Source organism: Amphibalanus amphitrite, unplaced genomic scaffold (assembly GCF_019059575.1).
Source record: "Amphibalanus amphitrite isolate SeventyFive unplaced genomic scaffold, NRLGWU_Aamphi_draft 000198F_arrow, whole genome shotgun sequence".
Taxonomy (NCBI): Eukaryota; Metazoa; Arthropoda; class Thecostraca; order Balanomorpha; family Balanidae; genus Amphibalanus; species Amphibalanus amphitrite.
The window spans coordinates 170606-184487 of record NW_024881693.1 but is presented as its reverse complement, the minus strand read 5'-3'; the positions used below and the strand labels follow the sequence as shown (position 1 = coordinate 184487).

The 13882-nt window shown below is 52.5% G+C and overlaps 1 protein-coding gene across 2 annotated transcripts in view; it reads left to right on the top strand.

Moving 5' to 3' along the window:
• LOC122384777 (5'-nucleotidase domain-containing protein 3-like) overlaps positions 1-10752 on the top strand; it is a 40063-nt gene extending 29311 nt beyond the window's left edge. For both annotated transcript variants that reach the window (XM_043372507.1, XM_043372508.1), the window contains 6 exons: positions 4298-4426; positions 4938-5095; positions 5816-6002; positions 6342-6482; positions 7276-7430; positions 8300-10752. In XM_043372507.1, the coding sequence (XP_043228442.1) occupies positions 4298-4426; positions 4938-5095; positions 5816-6002; positions 6342-6482; positions 7276-7430; positions 8300-8504 (975 nt within the window). In that variant the 3' untranslated portion in view covers positions 8505-10752. The remainder of the gene's footprint in view (positions 1-4297; positions 4427-4937; positions 5096-5815; positions 6003-6341; positions 6483-7275; positions 7431-8299) is intronic.
• The last annotated feature ends 3130 nt before the right edge of the window (positions 10753-13882 follow it).

Here is a 13882-nt window from a genome sequence, read left to right as displayed (position 1 = left end):
TGAACAACTACTTGACAGCTCACACAGCTGACGCAGACGTCTGTGCGGACCAACTGAGGAAGTGGCGACGACATGGCGAAAACGTTGCGGTCGTAGATCTACGTCACGCGTATTTGCAGATTCAGGTTGACCGCCAGCTGTGGCCGTTTCAGACGGTGATGATCGAAAACCAGAGACATTGTTTGACACGGCTCGGTTATGGATTGTGTGTGGCTCCGCTCGTCATGAAGGCGGTGATTCGGACGGTTCTGGAACGTGACGCGGACGTAAACCGGGCAGTGCTTCCGTACGTGGACGATCTGCTGGTGAACGAGGACATTGTTAGCGCGGAGCGAGTGGTGGCTCATCTGGCGAACTTTGGTCTCGAGTGCAAGCCTCCAGAGCGGGCGGCAGGCGGTGCGCGTCTGCTCGGTCTGCGAGTCTCACGGGAGCTTGGCAGGCTGGTGTGGAGCAGAGACAACCCAGTCGGACCACCACCGGCTGTGCTCACGCGCCGTGGTGTGTTCTCGTGGTGCGGACGCCTGATCGCTCACATGCCCGTGTGTGGTTGGCTCCGCCCTGCCGTGGCCTGGTTGAAACGACGCGTGAATGACGTCACACAAGGATGGGATGACATCACCTACGACGGAGTTCTGCAGAAGCAGATTAGTCATGTCGCGGCTCGGGTAGCCAGTCACGATCCGGCACACGGTCTGTGGAGCGTGCGGAGCGACCGCGCTGTGGTTTGGGTGGATGCGAGCTCCGTAGCAGCGGGCGTGGTGGTGGAGTCACCTGACGGCGACGTCATTGAAGATGGATGCTGGCTGAGGAAGGATGAATCCACACACATAAATGTTGCGGAGCTAAATGCGGCCGTGAGAGGCATCAACGTGGCTGTCGCTTGGGACATGCGTGTTATCGATCTGCGCACGGACTCGGTCACAGTGCACCGTTGGATCAACGATGCATTGAGCGGCCGCACTCGGCTGCGCACCAAGGCACACGGAGAGATGTTGATCAGACGCAGGGTCGACATGATTCGACAGCTGGTGGATGAGCTCGAGCTGTCGCTGTCTGTAACTCTAGTGCGGAGCGCAGCGAATCGAGCAGACGAGCTGACCCGAGTGCCGAAAGACTGGGTGCGTGATGAGTCATCGCCTGCAGCTACTGAGACAATGGCCGGCTGCGAGGCTGCGGCCAATGGGCTGGCATTGCCTAACACTGATGACGATTCATCGGGTTCGGCAGTACTGAGAGGAGGCGATCAAGTCGCAGCTGCAGGTGGTAGCAGCGCTGATGTGGATCGGATGACGCCGCGGGGAGACTCGGCCGGCGCGGCAGAGGACCGGACGGAGGATCAGCTTGCACCAGGAGGCTCTGCTGATATTGCGGAGGCCATCGCAGGAGTGCATGACCGCGCCGGACATCCCGGGGTTCGTCGGACACTGTACTTTGCACGGCGTGACATTTCAAAGGACGTGACGCGAGCTCAAGTGCAAAATGTGGTGAGCCAGTGTGACGCATGCCGCTCAATCGATCCGGCGCCAATGAAGTGGAGGCATGGCTCGTTGGAAGTGTCTGACGTATGGAAGCGACTGGCAATTGATGTAACGCACTACCGGGGCCAGTCGTTTCTCTCGGTTGTGGACTGTGGACCCTCGCGATTCTGTCTGTGGCGACACCTGAGTCGTCCGGACGCTGATGTCACGATCGCTCAGCTCGAACAGATCTTCTTCGAGCGCGGGGCACCTGAGGAGCTGCTTTGTGATAATGACACCATCTTTCGCAGTCGGAGTTTTGCGGCTTTTGCAGCGAGGTGGGGCGTGCGTCTTCGATTTAGGGCGGTTCATGAGCCGGCTGGCAATTCGATAGTTGAGCGGAACCATCGCACGATCAAGGTCATTGCTGCGCGAAAACAATGCTCGGTGGCCGAGGCAGTCCACCTGTACAATGTAACGCCGCGCGAGGGTGGATCTGCACCCGCGAGTGTCGTGTTCCGGTACAATGTGAGGGACAATGTGCGGCCCGCTGCTGCACCGCCGGCGCCCAACCCCGTACCAGTGAACAGTGAGGCAGCCGCGTATCGTGTTGGCGACCCTGTCTGGGTACGTCGTCGGGGAACTCGGTGTGTTGATGCGTCGCGTCCCGGCACGGTGTCTGATGTCGTTTCTGAGCAGGTCGTAGAAGTCGATGGAGTGCCGTGGCACGTGAGAAATTTACGCCGACGGAATGCCGCCGTCGAGGAGGGGCCCGTTAGTGAGGGCGACAGTGAGGGAGAGAGGGACGGTGAGAGTCTGGTCATTACCGTGCCGGTGGTGAATGATGCGGGCTCAGAGGGGAACAGTGGGCCGGAAGTCGTGGAGGGAGAGTCAGCTGAGATTGTGGGCGAGGAGGAGCGACAGATTCCACGTAGAAGCGAGCGGGAACGTAGACAGGCCCAGTATTTCCAATCGATGGGTTGATCCTTTGAGATCAAGGGTGGAGTGTAGTTTCAGTGATGCTTTTCGATGCTAAGTGATGCTTTCCGCGATGCGAGTCGGATGGACTTCGCTCAGGCGGTGTCAGGTCGCTGCCGCCGGGGCCAAGCTGTGTCCGGGCAGGCGGTGAGTCAGTGAGCGAGATGGACTGACGGTGTGAGGGTGCGCGCTGAGGAATACAGAATCTACATACTCCCACAGCCCCACCGGCTGCCGCTCCTCCACAGCCCCACTGGCTGTCACCTTCACCGCTGCGAGCATCACTCGCCAGCGCACTCACTGCGAGCATCACTCGCCAGCGCACTCACTGCGAGCATCACTCGCCAGCACCCTCACTGCGAGCATCACTCGCCATCACCCTCACTGCGAGCATCACTCGCCAGCACCCTCACTGCGAGCATCACTCGCCAGAGCATTGCACAGAGCGGCCCAGCCGCTCAGTGTCCAGTTAGTCCAGCGGCACTAGGTTCTTCTGCCGGTCGCAGTCCACCTCGCCGTATCTGCCGATCCTCCCGGCCGGCTGTATATGGGCCAGTCCAGCAGCAGCCACCGGGACAGACGAGGTGACGGGCGGGGTCCACGGCAGACGCCACGGCTCCTGGGCGACCCCTGCTTCTCACTGCCTCGACAGCTCCGTTGCAAGTCGTTGCAAGCGGTGCCGATCACTGCCGCGTCACTGCACCATCGCTCTCTTCAGGCATGTTGCCGAAATAGCTTGTAAAAGGTAGTCTTTGCCAAATTTCTTTGTATTTCTCGCTCACCCTCACACACCACCGTGCGGTCCCATGGCTCGGACACGACTCTCCCTCTGTCCCGTCCGACGCGCCGGCATGGCCCCGAAACTGGGGCGAACGGCCGCCGGGACCGCTCCGACGCCAGATGTGCCCCTCCGTCCACACCGGAGGGGACGGGGCAGACGGCGGCCGGCCGACGCTCCCCGCGGCGCCGAGGCGACAGCCTCCAAAACTCAACTCTCACACTACAACTACCGCCCCTATACCGTGCTGATACCGCCTCGATGCCGATCTATACCGCCCTCTTACCGCCCTCGTACCGCCCTGTTACCGCCCTCCTACCGCCACTATACTGCGCTGATACCGCCTGATACCGCCCTTGGCTTTACCACCCTTTTACCGACCCGATGACCACAGCTCTGGAAACCCTCACCCCTCTGATGGTGCAGTGCGCACAGTGTAGTAGCCGGCCGGCCGGCCGGCGCGTCTCTGCGGTGGGCCACTCGCAGTCCTTAGTCATTCCACCGACGAGGGAAGAATCCCTAAGAAATGCTGTGTTTGAGTTGGAATAGTATATCGCTATAATTTTCGACCGAGTAATGAACCCGTGGCGGACAATCGAATAAATAATTCGTAATTGTTCGATTGTTACTAGGCGTCGCAAACAGATTGCTGATGATAGGACAGAATCAATGAAGCGGTTCAAGAAGGCAATTCATTTTTTTGCCGGAACCCAAGACGGAATGCCCAAGATCAATTATCCACTTTTTCGCGAGTGTTGTCGTTTTTCGTGCGTCTTGAAAAGAAATAGCTCGATTCAGTGCGAAGAAACGGAGGATAAAAAGTCAGGAAATTCAGTCACATTTAGTGATAGAATTGGATTCCGTTCAGTCTGAGGTCAAGATCAAATACATTCACTTGGCATTCTGAAATCCTTTGGCGAGCCGCATGAGGTCTGAATGTATCATACAGTCGACCCTCTCCTGGCCACAATATACTACTTGATATTCATACTGGTATCCCTTCCTGACCCCTCTGTGGACCCCTCTACTCTAGCTGACCTCTCCCTGACCTCTCTTTGACCCTCTTTGTCCCCTCTGACGGCAGGAGGCGCGGATGGTTCAGCTGGCCGACCTGTTCTCGCTGCCCGAGATGTGTCTCATGTGCCAGGTCACCGACCTCTTCATCCAGCAGAATATCGACTTCCAGCCGGCCGTCCTCTTCACTGACGTCAGGGTAAGTGATATCAGATCGTGACGTCAGGGTAAGTGGTCGCTATAAGTGAAGTTGTCTTGGAATAGAGAAAGTGCATGAAAATGTAAGATTGAAAACATGTGTAGCTTCGATTGATCGCTGTTTTTTTTTCAATTGTTCGCTTATTTGCCTTATCTGCTCGTTTTTTCTATCAAACCTTCCCTACTTTTGTCAACGACTGTCCCTTACGTCCGCAAATGCTTTTTCACGATAAAGAAAGGACATAATTCTTCGGAATGCTTGAGACGAGGTGTTAGTAACACTGATATTAGTTGTCGGACTTGAACACCTGACGACGGCCGGAGAAGTAACTGGCCGAAACGTTGTGAAACTAACAGCTCAACTCAAGACGGGGACGAAAGTCCGACAACTAATGTCAAAGAAAGGACACAAATCATGTCTGAATTACCCTTTTTAAAAACCCATTCCTGACCTACCATCTGACCTAACCACCCACCAACTGACCCGTGCCCCCTCCCCTCTGTCCCACCAGAACGCCATTGGCAGCATCCACCCCCTGATGCACGGCATTGTCGGCCGCGACCCGGCCTACTATATGGAGGAGAGTCCCGACCTGGTGCGCTACCTGGACCGACTGGTGCAGCATGGCAGGAGGCTGTTCCTCGTCACCAACAGCCCGTTCGACTTTGTGTGAGTCGGGAGGGAGGGGGAGGGGACTGGTGACTGGTGCAGCACGGCATGAGGCTGCTCCTCGTCACCAATAGCCCGTTCGACTTTGTGTGAGTCTGTGGGGGAGGGGTAGGGAGACAGACCCCTTCAGTCTCGTTGATGTTTCGAACTGTTGTGGTTATTATTTTCCCTCGAATTGATTGTACCCAAATCATCCCTATTTAAACCGCTGAATAGTGAAGGAGGATAACGTGTGTTACACTGTAGTTGTTTGCATAAATCCAAGCAAAGAATCGAACAGTGTGTTTGATCGCTGTTTGTCGATGAATGGGCCATTGATACCTGTGTGCGTGTGCCGGCGCTGCCACCTACCGGCGCATAGTGTAACTACCGGAGCTATTTTCCGTCGCGCCGCCGCCGTGTGACAGGAAATGCCTCATGTGGCGCGGGCACCTCACTCGTCGCTTCTAATACAGACGGATGGCCGGCCGGCGCATCACCAAAGGCCCTTTATGATGGCCGGCCCGCCTCCGTTCGAACCAGCCGCCACTCGAGGCGCGCCCGCTATGCCCGGCACGCGCGGAATGCATACTCTCTATGCCTATCAAACGGCCACCCCTGCTGGGCAGTCGTGCTCGGTCACTCGCCGCCCTTTGAATAGGCTTCCGGTCCCACTTGTGAAGCGCGTGTTTTGTGTGGCGTCCTTTTTCACACATGGTTTTTGTGTGTGTTTTGTTACAGAAATCGAGGCATGAATTTTCTGGTCGGGGATGATTGGAGGGATCGCTTTGATCTTGTGATTGTCGAGGCAAAGAAACCAAAGTTTTTCACCCAGTGGTCGTCTCCGCTAAGGCGATATGATCTGGAGACAAAGTCGAAGACTTGGAGCCAGGTTACCAAGATTGAAAAGGGAGAAGTTTACTGTGAGGTAGGAACCGCGCCGGTGTGGAGTTTTGTCGTTTAAGGCGCTGATTTTAGGCTTTATGCTTGTATATACTCATTGCTCACATCACATTCCTCCCAAAGATAATGAATACATTGTATTGTATCAGCTTTCTGTCGCTACAGTCACTGGTGCTTCTATAACCAAGTTAACTTTTGATCTCTGCTGCCAACGAAACGCACCTCATCTGCCCTCATCTGTATCACCTATGGTAGTGCGTTGAGTTCGCCTCCCATTCGCAATTCCATTTCTCTGACCGTTGCTCAGGCGCCGTCTGTTCCTCTATCACCATGGTAACTGACTGACGCTGTCTCCCGTTGCCAGGGTAACGTGCGTCAGCTGCAGCAGCTGACCGGCTGGGCCGGCGGGAACGTGCTGTATTTCGGCGACCACCCCTACACGGATCTGGCCGACGTGCGACTCCACCACGGATGGAGGACCGGCGCCATTCTCTGGGAGCTGGATGTGAGTAAAGGGTGATGTATTTGGTCCTCTGGTAATATAATTGGATGCCTTGGTGTTGGAATAATTGGCCGTTTTGAGTTGGGCATTTTCAGTCATACGTTTGTGAGTTACATTACAGATCATTTAATTCGACCAGTCTGAATGTAAGGTACGGTGTTTTGTTTTAAGAGCGACGATTTTTTATTTCGAAGAAGATAACGGTGGGCATTTTGCCCTGAATCTGGTTTCCCGGGAGCACATATTCCGCCGTGTGATCTGTTAGTAACCCCACAGTACGTCGGTAACCCGCCTTTGAACTCTGCCTCTGCCTCTGTGTGGGTGAGGCGGCTGAATGTTGAGCCGCGGTGCTAAGCCCGGGTGTGGAATGCACTGCAGTGGGCAGAGCGTCTCTGTGGTGTTAGACCTACCCCCTGCCCCTCCCTGGGGGTCTGACCCGCACCCACACCGTGCCGGGGTGCCGGGGTGCGGGTGGGTGCGGGACTGCGTGCCGTGCCAGACAGCGGACGAGCCGAGGATCAAACACACCGCCCGCCCGGCGACACTCGAGAAAGTCGGCTTTGTGCGGCGGGACGGAGAGCGGGGCGAGATTGCGACAGGAGTAACAGAGATGTTGGCCGCTGCAAAGATACGTGACTGTCTGAAGCTTACAAAGTTATCCTAAGTTAACTTACTACCAAAGTCTACACACACTAATGTTAGGTTTCCTGTTAACGTGCTCTCTTTTTCTGTATCATGTGATTTGTTGTAAATGCTCTGTTCGCCATTAACCCTTTCCACTCTGCGTTTCCCCCAGCACGAGATAAGCATCCTGAACCGTCCGGAGTACAAGGAGAACAGCAACTGGCTGCAACAGCTACAGCAGCTGATCGAGGGCGAACAGAACGAGCTGCGCCGACCCGAGAACCGGGCCGTGCTCGAGCGGTGGGAGGCCGAGCGTGATCAACTCAGGTGAGAGACGGGCAGGGGATGTGCCGAGAGACGGGCAGGGGATGTGCCGAGAGACGGACAGGGAAGGTGCCGAGGGGTCAAAAGAGGAAGGGAAGTCAGTGGGTGGGACTGACTACTGGTGAGGTTAAGAGGTAGCTGGGAGGGGTTCACTCTTATCGGGTTGGGGGGCCGGTTCCTAATCAGGGTGGGAGCTAATCAGAACGGCTTGACTGCTGTAATAGTGAAGAGTTGACAAGCGGCGGCAACGATGATATGACTAAGCGAAATATGAGGAGTTCATATCGTCTATAAACAAGAGAAGTTTCCTTGCCGTGGAGAATTCCTCTTCTCGAGCCTGAGCACGATAGATAGACTCCAATCACCAGGCTGTGGGTGGGTAGAATGGGGCGCTTGATATTCAGGACAGGGGGCAGCACAGGTAGTGCGAGGATAGTGCGTGAGAGTTGGGATCGGGAGCTCGCTGCACCGGAAATGCCTGCTGTTGGCGCTATTTGTGTCCAGGGCCATTTGATGTTCATTATGTCTTTATAGCGAGGCTAGTTGGTCGCCGAGGTCAGGGCTGTGGTCGGTTGGTTGGTATTGAATCGTTATGGTGCTGAAAGACTGAGGAACTCAGACGTGCACTTTGAAAAATGTATGACATCCTGCTTTTTATGGGGCGTGTCGAAATTGCTGAGGTGTGCTTAAAGTTTAGTAGCATCGAGTTTCTGAGGAACGATGCGGGGTCAGCATCATTTTACTGCCAGTTCATTCCATACAGTCGGGTGTGATATTTCATGTCTGCATTTTTCACTGTTTCGCCAAGAAGACTATGGATGCCTGCTTTCGGTCGCAACCTCCACCAACTCGCTGCACGTTCTCCCCCTCAGGCTGTACACCAAGACCATCTTCAACCACCAGTTCGGCAGCCTGTTCCGCACGCACCACAACCCCAGCTACTTCTCCCGCCGGCTCTTCCACTTCTGCGACCTGTATACGTCGAGCATCTCCAACCTGCTCGACCTCCACCCCTCGCACGTGTTCTTCCCGCGGCGCGGCGCCCTGCCCCACGAGTACCGCTCCATGTTCGTCTAGACACCGCTGACGTCATCAGCAGCCTCCAGTGACGTCACTGACGCCCGCTGCGTGAGAACGACGCTCGGGAGAGGCATGAGGAGGGTGTTTGGAAGTACGTCACGAAAGAACTAGTTTCAGTCAAAACTTGTGTCAAAAGAGTTTGTGATGGAAAGTCTGATGTGGACACTGGACAGGTGTATTGTGTACAGAACAGCTGTAGATGTCGCCGAGAGGTACCCAGAGCCGTCTAGTCACGAGTTCACAGGGATCAGGGGACTGTCCGCCGTGCTCTCCGTATTGGTTAGCAGGGAGTGCGGCGGTTATATCATCAACACCACAAACAACATGACGGTAAAAACTGAATGAGATTAGGTTTGAGATTATGGTCTCATGTTTCGAGGATACAGCTGAGGTACTTTCTAATTGCTTGGTAAACATTTCACTTTTTCGGTGCTTACCGCTCTCAAAGACTGTTTCGTTTAGAAGGTAGACCTGGGCTCGAACCTGGTTTGGAACGCCTCATTTGCCTCGTGCTGCTACCTATAAAACTACTTAATGTGTGGTCTTGACCTCTGAAATTATCATTCAAATCATTAACACTTTTTTATGAATTGTATCAAAAATAAAAAAACGCATTGAATAGCAAAGTAAGAGAAAAGAATCAGACAGCAAAAAATAAAACACTCTGCATGAAGCCAGACCTCCACTTGTGGCCCTGTTGAAATATGAAAATGCCGCCGGAACTTGTTCAGATCTACTCTCACTGCGTCTTCTGGCCCTAAGCAGCTTAGAGTGACGTAAAGCGTGACTCCACAATTGTCTCATCTCAGCCCGTTTTAGCGAGTTTCGGTCGGTGTTTTCCCAAAGACACGATAAGTCGTGTTGAAGCCGCTATCAGATCCCAGCGGCTGTGTTTTCGGTTTCCGCTCGCAGAAATCTCCTGAAAAAGAAAACGGACAATAGTCGGCTACCATCTCAGTGGTGGGATTACTTAGCTCCCTCGCAGGTTCCGTTGTGATCTTGACCGATATGTAATCTGTCTGTGCTAGAGAAGGGAGCGTCTTACGATGTGGTGATACTGTAACAGTGCCATTGCAGAACTATGCGCAGTTTCTCGTCGATATTGGTGTTCATTCACAAGTCATCGTCGTAATATTCAGCTAGCCAGCATTGCCACCGAACGAGCTTTGTGAAAACGGTGTAGTTGCGGGTGTATTATATCCACTTTCAGTCGTTCCCACGATGGAAGAAGCGTAATTGCTGTTCACCAAACTTGTTTTATGATCGTATATGTAATAATAGCTCTTTGCATGTCCGCTAAATTCGGCGACCCCGAATCGATTCGATCTTTACGCCTGGTTGTTCCGCGCCGGCCGGTCGCCGGTCCCGGATCGGTTGTATCCTGTCCGATATCCGCCACCGCCCGCCGGCTCCGGCGGCTGGCGGCGCCGCAGACCGCAGAGCACGAGACGTCTGCGCTCGATAAACCATCAGCCCAGTGACGGCTGGAGTTGGTGACGTGCCCCAGCTGACGTCAGGGTCACCAGTTGACGTCACCAGCTCTGTCCGCTTCCTGCCGCGGCCACTATCGGGCCCCCACAGTCCCAGTATTCGACATGCGACTTCCACATGTATCCGCTGCCGCTGCGGTTAACATGGCGTTTTTTGATGGTGTTGTCATGTGCACTGATCTGATAGCCGTTTTGTCGTACAGATATCCGTTTTCGAGGCATATTGAAGGGCGTCGATTCATGTATACAGTGCGATTATTTTGCAGTCGTGTGTTATCACTCGAACGACCTTAGCGAGCGAGCTCCTGCCACTGTGTGATTTAGATTCGTTTTACGCAAAAGCGTTTGATGTGCTTTCATAGCCATTTGATGAATTCGGTATACCGTTAAACCTAGTTAGATAGTAGATTCGGCCGTCTTGTGTGCTTTGGTGTGGTGTTTGGTTTTGTATTCAGGGAGAATGCTGCACTGTGTGCACTTACAGGAAGGTTTATTTGTGTGATTTAGAATCGTTTTTGCGAGTTTCGTAGTTGATTCTAGTCACAAATGGAACTTTTTTACAACTAGGATGGCATTTAGTCAGTTTTTGTGGCAATATTTTTTGTAGGACCATAGTGTTTTTGCATAGCATTGCAGTTGTTTTAGTTGCATGCCATGTATTTTATTCATAGCCTAGCCATACATTGGAATAAGCGCCGGGGGTGTGTCGTTGTCCATTGTCCATGGAGTGTGCAATATATGCTCAACGTCCAAGTGCAAGTGTGTAGAAACGTTTCACCAAGATGCCGTGTCGTATGGAGAAACACCATGCGTAATCAATAGCTACAATCAGTGACAAAAATATCACGTCACATGGTAAACAGATGTTGAAAATAGATTCTGAAAAATATTTAAGATTAATGCTTCACATGAAGTAAGTTTAAATGTGTTGCTAAGAGAGCTTATTGTTCGGCTTTTAACCCGCGAGTTGCTGGGGGGGGGGGGGGGGGGCGTTAAAGGTAGTGTGCCAGCTTTCTTGGACCGTATGGAGTTAATGGCCCAGATAAGGAGAACCGGATTTTTAGAACTTATCCATACCTTCAAAACTCATGGAAACGTCTTAAATTCTTCAAATTTTGAGTACCCCAGTGCGAAATTCGCCCCGACGGGTTGTCGGTCGTACCCCAACCACATTTCACACCACTATGAACAATAAATGCACACACTGAAATCGCTATTACCGATATGCTCATCCAATCAAGTTTCGATAAACCCGTTCATCATCATCTCCTGCGGTTTCGAACACGCCTGTTAGGTGGCTTCTGATGCTCGTCGAGGTCGGAATTTCCCAATACGCGTGGTGCGTCGGGCCGCGCGCTCTGACTTCGGCCAAGAAAAATGCGTCAGCTGATCATTGTCATTTCTGCCACTTGCGTGTGGTGAAATGGGGTCATAACTTATAAGACGGCTTTTTCATATCAATTATTTTACATAAAATCATATTTCAAACCATAAATAATGTTCGACAGCCAAATAAAAGAAACAATACCAATACGGGCTTACAGTTAAAGGCTCGACATTGTGTTGTCTACGATTAGACAGCTGATAACTCATTCCCGTACGTCGTATGGTCGTAACACTATAATGACCTTTGCTTATTGTCACAAGTGCGCCGCATTCGCGTTTGTTGCCCGACGCCTGTTTGCAGGTGAGCCCACTACAGTTGTTATACATATCTAAAAACCGAAAAACTTTTAGGCGAAAAAGGCACTATTCCAGGCCCATTTTTGATTTTTTTTGCGATATTAGGTAAAAACAGAAGCTTCTTATCCTAGGAAAAATAAAATGGGAAATCTTTCAAAGGTGGCACACTACCTTTAAACGCACCCACTTTTTTCGCCGGGCCATAGCATAAAAACGGCGCGCGTACCTGTAGGGAATTGATTGAAGTTTATTATGACAAAGTTTCTAAAAAATCGGTCGGAAAAATTTTGACATATCGAGGTTTTAGTGACGTCATTATTTCTGAGTTTTCGACCAAAAACGGCATATGTTTAAAAAATCATATAAATTCACAGAATAGACATATAGACATGCCGTAAACGCCATTAGACTGCCAATACCATGAACAATCAAATGGCTATCTCCGATTATTGATTATCGTTCCGCAATCTCCAAAATCTTGAACTGAATCTTGGCAATTTCTCGTGACTACTTCACGACCATGATACATTAATTTCGTAAATTGAACTTTTTGAGCCAACCACGTACACATATATGAATGTCACCATCGTGTTCTACGCTCCAAATCACCCATAAAACATGTGTCAAAGGCTGCGAATATCAGTTTTGATTTTCCGGGATATGTGCCTACCCGGTTGACCTGACCTTGACCCTGACCTATGCTTGACTGACCCCTACATGGAGCTGACACTCTTGTAGGCCTTACATGATGGATTGTGCACCGTTTTGACGGAGTTTATGACGAGAGGCGCCCATTGCGAAGCCCTGAAGTCCATGCTACTGAAAGCCCGATTTCAGGTGTTTGACCTGACCTTGACCCGACCTGTGACCTCAAAATTCAACTTAAAAGTACTCATCTGAAGCGTCTCGTCGCGTTCTTTCGTTTGCCGCCTCGTGCGTTTCGCTGCGCCTATTGGCTCTCGAGTTATCGGCTGGGGGCGTTTAACGCCCCCCCCCCCCCCAGCAAACGGTGGGTGGCGAAATACCCCAGCAACTTCCGGGTTAAACCATTTCGAAGCGTGTGATGATTAGGTACGCATTTCGAAAGGTATCAGGATGTCGAGCTAATATATTCAGCTATATCGGCTCTAAACGTGCTCCAACCATGTGATGTTCCGGTATGCATTGAATACCCTTCGGCACTTCCATAATCGCCCTATATTACGACTCAATTACATCGTCATACAAAACACTCAGCCGGTCACCAATTAGTTAACTCATTGAACGGCCCTAACAGCCGCCTCTCCTGTTATCACACAATGCCGCCGCCCCACCCGGCGGTCCAATGGCTCGCAGGCCGTCCCGTATTTATTCACGTGCCACCCAGGGAGCCGTAAAACACCCTCTAACTGACGACGTGCCGCCCCGAAAATCGTCACCACGTGTGCCGCCGCGCGCTCACAACACGCCGACCGACCGGCTGTTTGAACTAGAAAGGAGAGCCGCCCGCCCGCGCCGCCCGGGCCCCGTGGAAATTGGCCGTCACCGGATAATTTGTCCTCGATTGCCGATCTGGAGAAGACACCTGCCTCCTTTACCGCGCGCTGCCGCCGCGGCGTGCCGAGCGGCTGGCATTTCCGTCTGTGTGCGGGCCACCTCCGGCCCGGCCCGGCGCGGCCCATCCCCACCGGTCCTCCGGCACGCAGTGGGCTATCACGCGCCGAATCTCAGCACAGGGCCGGGGTGTGATCGCTTTCACAGCGCGGTATAACGGCGGTCGCTTCGGGAGCGGGCCGTTTTTATTTGTGAGCCACTCAGACAGACTCTTAGGACTGTCTCGGTCCACAGACTGACCGGACTGACCACCCAATCTTGCCCTCGGCCTCGTCCTTTTCACCGATGGCAATTTTAATGATTTTCGTACCGCAGGTAGATAGATAGTGACACGGTCCTCCAATAGTACCTAAGTAGCTACTTGGGATTATGGGGTCGTGAAACTGCATTGACTTGTGAAATTGACTTGTGAACAGATAAAGGCGACTTGATAAGGGTCATTTCACGCTTTTGTGTGGCTTACTTTGATCCATCGTGACACTGAGTTGTGTGATTGCGCTTTGTTGCCGGCTTGGAGAGACGCATATTAATAGTTGATAATATTTTTCGCTGCATATTGTTCTATTGGCATTCAGCTTTCACTGAAAAACGGAAAAACATGCCTATGAT